Source organism: Melospiza georgiana, chromosome 8 (genome assembly GCF_028018845.1).
Source record: "Melospiza georgiana isolate bMelGeo1 chromosome 8, bMelGeo1.pri, whole genome shotgun sequence".
In the NCBI taxonomy this organism is placed as follows: Eukaryota; Metazoa; Chordata; class Aves; order Passeriformes; family Passerellidae; genus Melospiza; species Melospiza georgiana.
Window position 1 is genome coordinate 24,026,204 of NC_080437.1, and position 8,095 is coordinate 24,034,298.

General features: G+C 57.3%; 1 protein-coding gene across 2 annotated transcripts in view; it reads left to right on the forward strand.

The window, feature by feature from the left end:
* Positions 1–5,016, forward strand: part of KCNIP2 (potassium voltage-gated channel interacting protein 2) — a 41,639-nt gene extending 36,623 nt beyond the window's left edge. Inside the window, exons 2-9 of one of the 2 annotated variants that reach the window (XM_058029163.1) lie at positions 1,341–1,440; positions 2,563–2,683; positions 3,058–3,127; positions 3,219–3,289; positions 3,797–3,904; positions 4,190–4,294; positions 4,548–4,610; positions 4,931–5,016. In XM_058029163.1, the coding sequence (XP_057885146.1) occupies positions 1,341–1,440; positions 2,563–2,683; positions 3,058–3,127; positions 3,219–3,289; positions 3,797–3,904; positions 4,190–4,294; positions 4,548–4,610; positions 4,931–4,978 (686 nt within the window). In that variant the 3' untranslated portion in view covers positions 4,979–5,016. Of the gene's footprint in view, positions 1–1,340; positions 1,441–2,558; positions 2,684–3,057; positions 3,128–3,218; positions 3,290–3,796; positions 3,905–4,189; positions 4,295–4,547; positions 4,611–4,930 lie in introns of both variants that reach the window. The other variant, XM_058029164.1, reaches the window with a different exon arrangement.
* The last annotated feature ends 3,079 nt before the right edge of the window (positions 5,017–8,095 follow it).

Sequence of the window (8,095 nt, forward strand, 5' to 3'; positions counted from 1 at the left end):
TGGAGCTATTCTCCATCCCGTAGAAAGATGGAGCTGCCTTGGTGTGAGCTCAGAGGGTGCCAGGTTCTGCTTGTGGGCACTTTGGGGCCAGCCTGCCTAGAAGTGGCTGCTGGATGCAGACCCATGTCTCTGTCTTGGAGCTGGCTACCATGCAACACCATTTTCCTGGCATCTGGGGCTCAGCTTAGTCCCACAAGGCTGAGAAGGGGCTTCTCTGACAGCATTTCCTAGACCCCTAGAGAAACAGCCCCAAAACCAGAGGTCAGGATGTGTAGGTGTTGTGATCTGCTGCTTGCAGATGTACAGGATGCTTGGAGCAGTGACAAACCAGAGCCCGAAAGGGACTTTGCACCTTTTGTCCCATTTGTCCCCATGAGGGTATCTGCCTCCCCTCAGAGGCAGGACTCCAGCATGACCTTCATCCCCTCCTCCTCCTTTCCCCACCTGCAGCATTAGTCCTGCGCTGAGTTTGCTGGCTTGAGGCACTGTGGGAAGGGAGGGAAGGGGGTCTGCAGCCATGGGGCAACACCAGCTGGGAGAGATGGGGCTGGGTGAACCCACTGGGGTCCAAATGGGGGAGCAGGGGGTGGCAGTGGGGTCAGTACAGTGAGGGGACCTGCTGTTAATGCAGGGTGACTTGGATGCAGTGGCCGTGGGCCAGGCTGGCGTGGGGAGTCCCTCAGCCAGCCCTGTAGCCTGGCCAAGGCAAAGCCCTGTTCCCCTTCTGGCTGTCTCAAAGCAGCTCCCTGGGCTCAGATCCCAGTGTTGCACCGGGGTGGGGGTGCATTCTGCAGTCTGGGCTGCATGGGGGGTCTGGTGCATGCTTTGCCTTCAGCCCTTGGGTGCCAGCAGGATCAAACCCAGCCCGAGCTCAGCGAGGATGCAATGCCCTTGTCTGCCACAGGCTGCTTCTTGGGCTTAATTCTACCTTGCCTCCCTGCAGAGCCTCTCGAGAGGGTCCCCAGGGTGCAGGTAATTGTCCCCAAGGCTAAAGGACAGAGTCTGGCCCTGCCATTTCCTGACTCTCTGGGCTCCTGGAAGTCTCCAGGGCACCCTGATTTGATGGGGGTGTACAAAAGCGCTGGGTGTGGGTAGCCTAGCAGGGTTGTCCTCATCCTTCTGCAGGATGGATACTCCAGTGCTGGGTTTGTCCTGGGATTGAGCAGGAAGGTCGAGCAGAGCCTGGGCTGGGTTTTGCCTTCCTGCTCCTCCAGCCTCACGCTGCATGTGCTGCCTTTGCTCAGATCACCCCGCGCCGGGTGCCCAACCCTGCTGCCCGTCGGGACCGGGGGCTGATGCTGTGTTAATTCTTCTGCTTGGTGACTCCTTCTTTCTTCCAGGCAACCCGCCAGTCCAAACTAAAAAAGCGCTGAAGCAGCGATTCCTCAAACTGCTGCCGTGCTGCCGGCCCAAATCCATCCCCTCGCTCAGTGAAAGCAAGTGCTTCTTCTTGCCTTTTTGTGTGTGTGTCCCCGGCGGTGCTGCTGCCTGCTCTCCGCCCTGGCCCTGCCTGCGGGAAGGGGACGCCTCCACCTCTCCCCTGCCCTGGCTGTCAGGATCAGCCCTGCCCCGGAGGGGTCCGATCCCATGGGCTCTGCACCCACCTCTGTCGTTACCTGCTCACCGGCTGGTTTTCTCCCTGCTCGTCTCCCTGGAGCAGCTCCCACGGGATGCACAGCGGCAAGGACCGCTTGGGAGCTGGCTCAGGGAGCAGGGCCCTCCCGGCACTGGTCTGAGGGGTGGGGAGCTGTTTCTCTAAGCTGAGGGTTTGTCTGGAGATGGAGGTGTGATGGGGTGATGAGAGAGGCTGGGCAGGGAGTGAGTGCAGAGTCCCTTAACCCCCTATACTGGAGTATACTTGGACTCCTAGGAGAGTCCAAGCCCCCGGTCAGGATCTCTCCCACCTCCACGGTGCAAGCCAACCCCCCCGGGAGAAGGTGAGTATGGAGGGGCAGGGTCTGAGCCGTCCCAAGAAGAGGGAGTACCTGCTGTGTGCCCCCCTTGGCTGAGTGGGGTCTCGGGGTGCTGGTGCTGCAGGCAGGGGTTGTGCAGCTTGGCAGGTGATGGTGAGAAGCCGCCAAGGAAGGTGGGAGCACAGTGGGTAGAAAAGAATCTGGAAAGGCTGGGGCGGGGGTGGCATTTGGGGCTGGGGGTTCTGAGGGGCAACTCTCCAGCTGGATGTGAGCCCTGGTGCTGCAGGACATCAAGGGTCTGAACTCCACTGGGCAGATGCCTGTGCTGGTGGGAGGAGAAGGGCAGGCAGGGAGGGTTTCAGCACTGGGGCGTTTTCACACCTCTTTTGTGCCCAAGCTGGGCTGTACTGGAGGGGGGTTGTTGCCAATGTCAGTCCCTGGTCTGAACCCAGGGTGTCTCTGAGTGTCCTCTTCTGGCATAGACCCAGCTCTGGCTGAGCAGAGCACCCCAAAGATGTGTCAACCTGGGCAGGTGTGAGAGGACAGTGTGTGCTGTGCAAGGTGTCTCTCTGCCCCCTGGCATGACAAGATAGGGCAGGACAGTGCTGGCCTCAGCCACCCTCTCTTCCCCTGGGTTCCTTGCAGACAGTGTTGAGGATGAGTTTGAGCTCTCCACCGTCTGCCACCGCCCCGAGGGGCTGGAGCAGCTCCAGGAGCAGACCAAGTTCACCCGCAAAGAGCTGCAGGTCCTGTACCGAGGCTTCAAGAATGTGAGTACTCCTTGACCAGCTTTGATAGCCCCCCCCCTGCTGCCATGTCCACCTCGGGGTAGTGCTTTGTGTGTGAAAGTTTTTGGGGTTGTGAAAGTTTTTGGGGTTAAAGTATACATAAGGCTACAGCCTGATCTTACCTGATCCTGTGCTGTTTCCTTGGGTGCACAGAGCCCCTTCCTGGGTGCCTGGGGATCAGAGCCCCTCTAGCAAGGGGTGCAGCCCAAAAAATCAGGGAGATGCTCTAAGCAGCTTTTCTAGCCACCTCACCAGGTGCATAGGGCTGGAGGGCAAGGCAAGGCAGACACAGGTTTTTAGGGGGTGCTCAGCCCTTTTTGCAATGTGGAAGTGACACTGTGACCTTGCCCTGGCAGGAGTGCCCAAGTGGCATTGTCAATGAAGAAAACTTCAAGCAGATCTATTCACAGTTCTTCCCTCAAGGAGGTGAGTGCCCGTCCCTGTCCCCATACACATGGGTGCCTCTGCAGGGCAGAGGGTCACCCAGCACCCCCTTATGCTGTCTGCCTCCCTGCAGACTCCAGCACCTACGCCACCTTCCTCTTCAACGCCTTTGACACCGACCACGACGGCTCCGTCAGCTTTGAGGTGAGCTGTGGCCAGGGAGGGGGCGATGGGGTGCAGCAGGGCAAGGAGAGCACAGCCTTCCAGGGACCATAGACTGGGGTCAGCAGTGTTATTGCAGATGGATGAAGAGTTGGCAGGCCTAGTGGAGTTTATTAAATTCCCAGAGGCAACAGAAACTAATGCAAAGCAAAAAAAAGGGGCTTTCTGTATTTTCTGGGTAAGGTTGTGTAGGGATCCAGACTGGCAGACACAGCCATGGCTGGGTCTTGTTCACACAAGACTGAACACATTGTCCTCTTGGTTGCTGTGACCCAAGGGAGTAGTGTGGGAAATGTACAGTGTTAAGCAATTTTTTCTCCCCCAACTCTTTTTGATACCCAACATTTTGCCTTGTCAGCCCAGCCCCAGGGCATATCAGCTTTGGGGCTGAGTTCCTCTCTGCAGGAGAATCGAGCAGGGCTGTATCCTGTGTCTCTGAGCCCCTTTGTGGCTCTAACTCCCATTTGCCTGCCTTGTCCATCCTTGCAGGACTTTGTGTCTGGGCTGTCCACCATCCTGCGGGGCACCATTGATGATCGCCTGAACTGGGCCTTCAACCTCTATGACCTGAACAAAGATGGCTGCATCACCAAAGAGGTGGGATGGGGGTCCAGACTGGTCCCTGGGGCCAGTGCAAGTCTGCACCTAGCAGGGACAGCATTGGTGTGACTCTGGGATGGAGGTGGATGAGTGGTGTGCAGCTTTGGGGCTCTGTCACACATACACGTGCACACATGGCCCCACACTGTGCACAGAGCCAGCAGAAACACATCTGAGCACCCCACAGGTCCTTCAGGAGCATCAAGAAAAAGGTGTGGGTTGGGGACCAGGTGGAGGCAGAGCCCTGTGTTGACACTGCAACCCTACTCCCCTTCCTATCAGGAAATGCTGGACATCATGAAGTCCATCTACGACATGATGGGCAAATACACCTACCCGGCCATGAGGGAGGAAGCACCCCGGGAGCACGTGGAGAACTTCTTCCAGGTGAGCTGGGTACATCCTCAGGAAGCAGGAGCACTGGGGAAGCAGAGCTCCAGCACAGAGCTGCAGTGGGTGCAGTAGAAAACACCCCACTCTGGGGAGGAAGCAGGGTCTGCTGGTCCTGTTGGTGCTTGAGCATGCCTGGGGCCAGGGGTGCACTGTGTCCAGCCCCTGTGGGACCTGGGCAGGGGGTACCAGGTTCTCCCTAGGGCTGGGGCTGTCCCTGCTATGCTCCCTGTGCTGTGCTTGTCTGCAGAAAATGGACCGGAATAAGGATGGCGTGGTGACAATCGAGGAGTTCCTGGAGTCCTGCCAGAAGGTAAAGTCACCAGCAACTCTTCTCTGAGCTAGGCCACCTCCCTCTTCCTTGGGGACCTTTGTCCCTCCTGCTTCCTTCCTGCAGAGAGGGAGTGAAGCCAGGGCTCCCAGGGGCAGGGCTGGAGCTCTCCTTTGGGAACTGTACCCATGCCAGTATCCTTGTACAGATGAGGAGAGCCATGGATGCCAGTAGGGCTCTGTAATCCCTGGGGCTCTTGTCCCATGTGCCAGAGCTGCCATGAGGGTAAAGCCGGGTTTGTGGGAGCTGCCCAGATTGCTGTTCTGTGCCCAACTTGCCTGCTTCCCACCTGCTCCCGACAGGATGAGAACATCATGCGATCCATGCAGCTCTTCGACAGTGTGATTTAGCTCCCTGCCTGGACCTGCCTCCAGATGAGCTCTCCTGACACTGGAGAGTCAGGAGTCACTGGGCCCAGAACCTTCTTCTCTCTCTTGACTTTTCCTTTGAGACTCCCCTGCTCCGGCTGCACAGACACCTCCATGGAAAGGGGCCTTCCTTCCCTGGGATGCAGTCGGTACAGAGATCTTCCCTTTCCCCTGGCCCAGCTCTGCTTTCCTCGGGGAATCCCAAGCAGGTGCTCCCAGATGTTGGAGCATGGGCATGGCTGGCACAGGATGAGAATTTCACCTGGATGGACCTCCCTGCACCCAATCCCGGTGGAAAAGATGCATCCTTAGGCTGCAGTAGAGGTTTTCCCCGTGCACACCACCCTGTGCAGCCACACCTCGCCTACCCTGATCCTCCCCAGCCCCAGGAGCCCCCAGTCCCAGCTCCAGCCCAAATCCTCCAGCAATGCTGTCTAGAAACCAATAAAGTCTTGCAGTGGGCACAGCCAGTGCCTCGGCTTCCTCCCCTGCCCTGGCTGTGCCCTGCTGTGGGAAGATGTCTGGTGTGTCCACTGTGAGCCACTGGGCACTGTCCCTGTCCTGGGCCAATGGGTGGGCAGAGGGGCCGTGCCTGGAGAAGGCAGCCACACCAGCCCTGGGGGGGTCATTGCTGTGTGAGCCATGGGGAGCATCCCCTGATCCCAGGGATCCTGGTTAGAATACGAGGCTCTTCCTGACAGGGGCAGAGTAGAGGCTAAAGGGACTCCGAGTGACTTGTGGCACTTGTCCCCCCAGGATGGACGATGCAGGGCTGGGAGAGCTGCATCCTCAGCCTCTGTCCCTCAGGTTTGGGGTGCTGGCACATGGGGATCCCAGGGATCCACTTTGAGGCTCCAGTGGAGAGACACCCTTTCCAACCCTTCCTGAGGATGTGACAGCCAGGGTACAGGGACGTGTGGAAGAGCGAGATGGGCTGGTGTCTGGTGGCCATTCTGGCCCCATAGGGCTCACAGCCTGGCATCACTTGCTGCTGACCTTGCCCTGCTCCTGTGCCCTGGCCCATCCCAGCCCACCTGCTGCCCTGGGAATGGGGGAATGGGGGAATGAGCAATGAGGCAGAGGGGTGTCCCCACAGGATAGCCCTGTGCTGGTGACATGGCTGAGCTGGCAGCTCCTGGAGGAGAAAGTCGAGGCTGGGGTTAGACAGGAGTCACTGCCATGCTGCTGGCAGGCTGGAGGGTCACCTTGGGGCAGGGGACTTTTCTCCTTTTTCCAGCATGGCCGTGTGAGAGCCTGCCTGGGGACCTTGGGGATGGGGACCTTGGGTGTTTTTGTCACCACCAGTTCCTTGCAGATGGGTGTGTGCAGACAGGCCTGTCCTGGCCACGTACCACTCCAAGTCATAGCTGGGAGAGTGATGCCCATGGGCTAATGATCCCATGCCAACTCCAGAAGCCCCTCACGGGCACTGGGAATGTACCCAGACCTGGCAGCCCCGACTGTGGCTCCACTCTCTGTATCCTTGGCCAGGGGTGGTTTGGGCTGGCCTGAGCTGCGCTGTCTGGGATCAGCACCCACGCTGGGCCAGACCCAAGCTGAGGCCCTGGGCTTGGAGACATTAGAATTTAACCACTGGGGCTCTGAGCCAAAGCTATGGGGCTGCATCCCAGGGGGACCATCCCTGTCCCAGCCCTTGCAGATATCACATTTTTTTAGGCTCGTTTGACACGTTATTTATCTTGCAGACATGATGTGTTTTTTAGGTTCATTCAACACACTGTTCATCTCACAGACCTGTTCCCAGGTTTGCTGTGGGGCTGAGCTCCCACTTGCCTTCTCCTAAGGGTGGGAGGGCCTTACCCCTCCTCCTCTTGGCCCTGTTCTCCCTCCTCCCAGCTCTCTGGGGTACCCATTGTTCGCTGCCATGTGGAGCACCTGCCGCCTCCCCCCTCACGCTGTAGGTCGCATGGTGTGACCCCCTGCCCCGGGGCATGGTGACCCACAACCTGCTTGGCATCTCCAGTCTGTATATTTTGTATTATAACAATTATATGAGTTAAAAAAAAAAAAAACAACAAACAAACAAAAGAAAAACCAACAAAAAACCAATAAAATCTAACCACAATCGCTATGCACACTACTGTTCTGTCTTTGCATCTGTCAGCTGCCTGGGATGGGAGGGCAGGAAAAATGAGGGGTCTCTGCAGAGGGCTGGTGTCTTTTTTGGGGTGCTGTGCATGGGTGCTCTGGGAGGTTGCATGGGGGACAGGGTGCACACTGAGCTTAGCCATGCTGTCGGTGGTGCTGTAAATACAGATTTTTCTCTTGCTCAGAGGCTGGAGGTGTTAAGGCTAAAAAGGTCTTGCATCAAGTGTGTCACATTTCAGCAGCCAGGCTGCCAGGTGTGCTTTCAGCTTGCCACAGATGCTGCTGGGTGAACCCAAGCCTGGGACCAGGTGGCTCTTGTTAGGATGTGGCATTTAAGGCTGAGCTAACAGGAACGTGGTTTCCTGCCACCTTGAGGAGGTAGGTATGGATTGGGAAGAGGTTTTCTTATGGCAATTACTGGCTGTTGGAAAATCCACCATTGAAAACTGGGAAAAATTAAGTAAATAGTCATGTAAGTAAAAAAGCAGCAGGACAAGAGAGCAGTGGACCTGATGTGGGACAGCACAATGGTCCAGCATTCTACAGACTGTGGTCCTGGAACTGAAAGCTCAATGCAAAGAGCTGCCTGGAGACCAAACAGAGCCTTAAAAGGATGGGCTCTGGCTGTGGGGGGAATTGCCATTGTGGGAGTGGGTAAGCAGCAAGTCTGATCTTTCCAAAGCCTCTGACTCTCCAGGGACCCTTTTGGGCTGCTGGCCATTACCCAGGGCTGTGTATGGCAGTATGAATGGGCCTGAGCACGTTTTCCCCTCTAACCCACTTTCCCCAGTATATCCTATCCCCTGAGCTCTGCTCTGCTGGTTGCTATTTCGGGCAATGACATCCAAGGGCTTGATGTGCCCTCTTGTGGCACAGGGATGCTGTGAGCCACTGATGGGAGCCCTTGGGTCCTTGTCCCCAGGGGGAAAGGCAGGAAAGAGGCTGAGGTGATATCGGGAAAAACAGCGCTGTGGGGCTCAGCCTTCGACT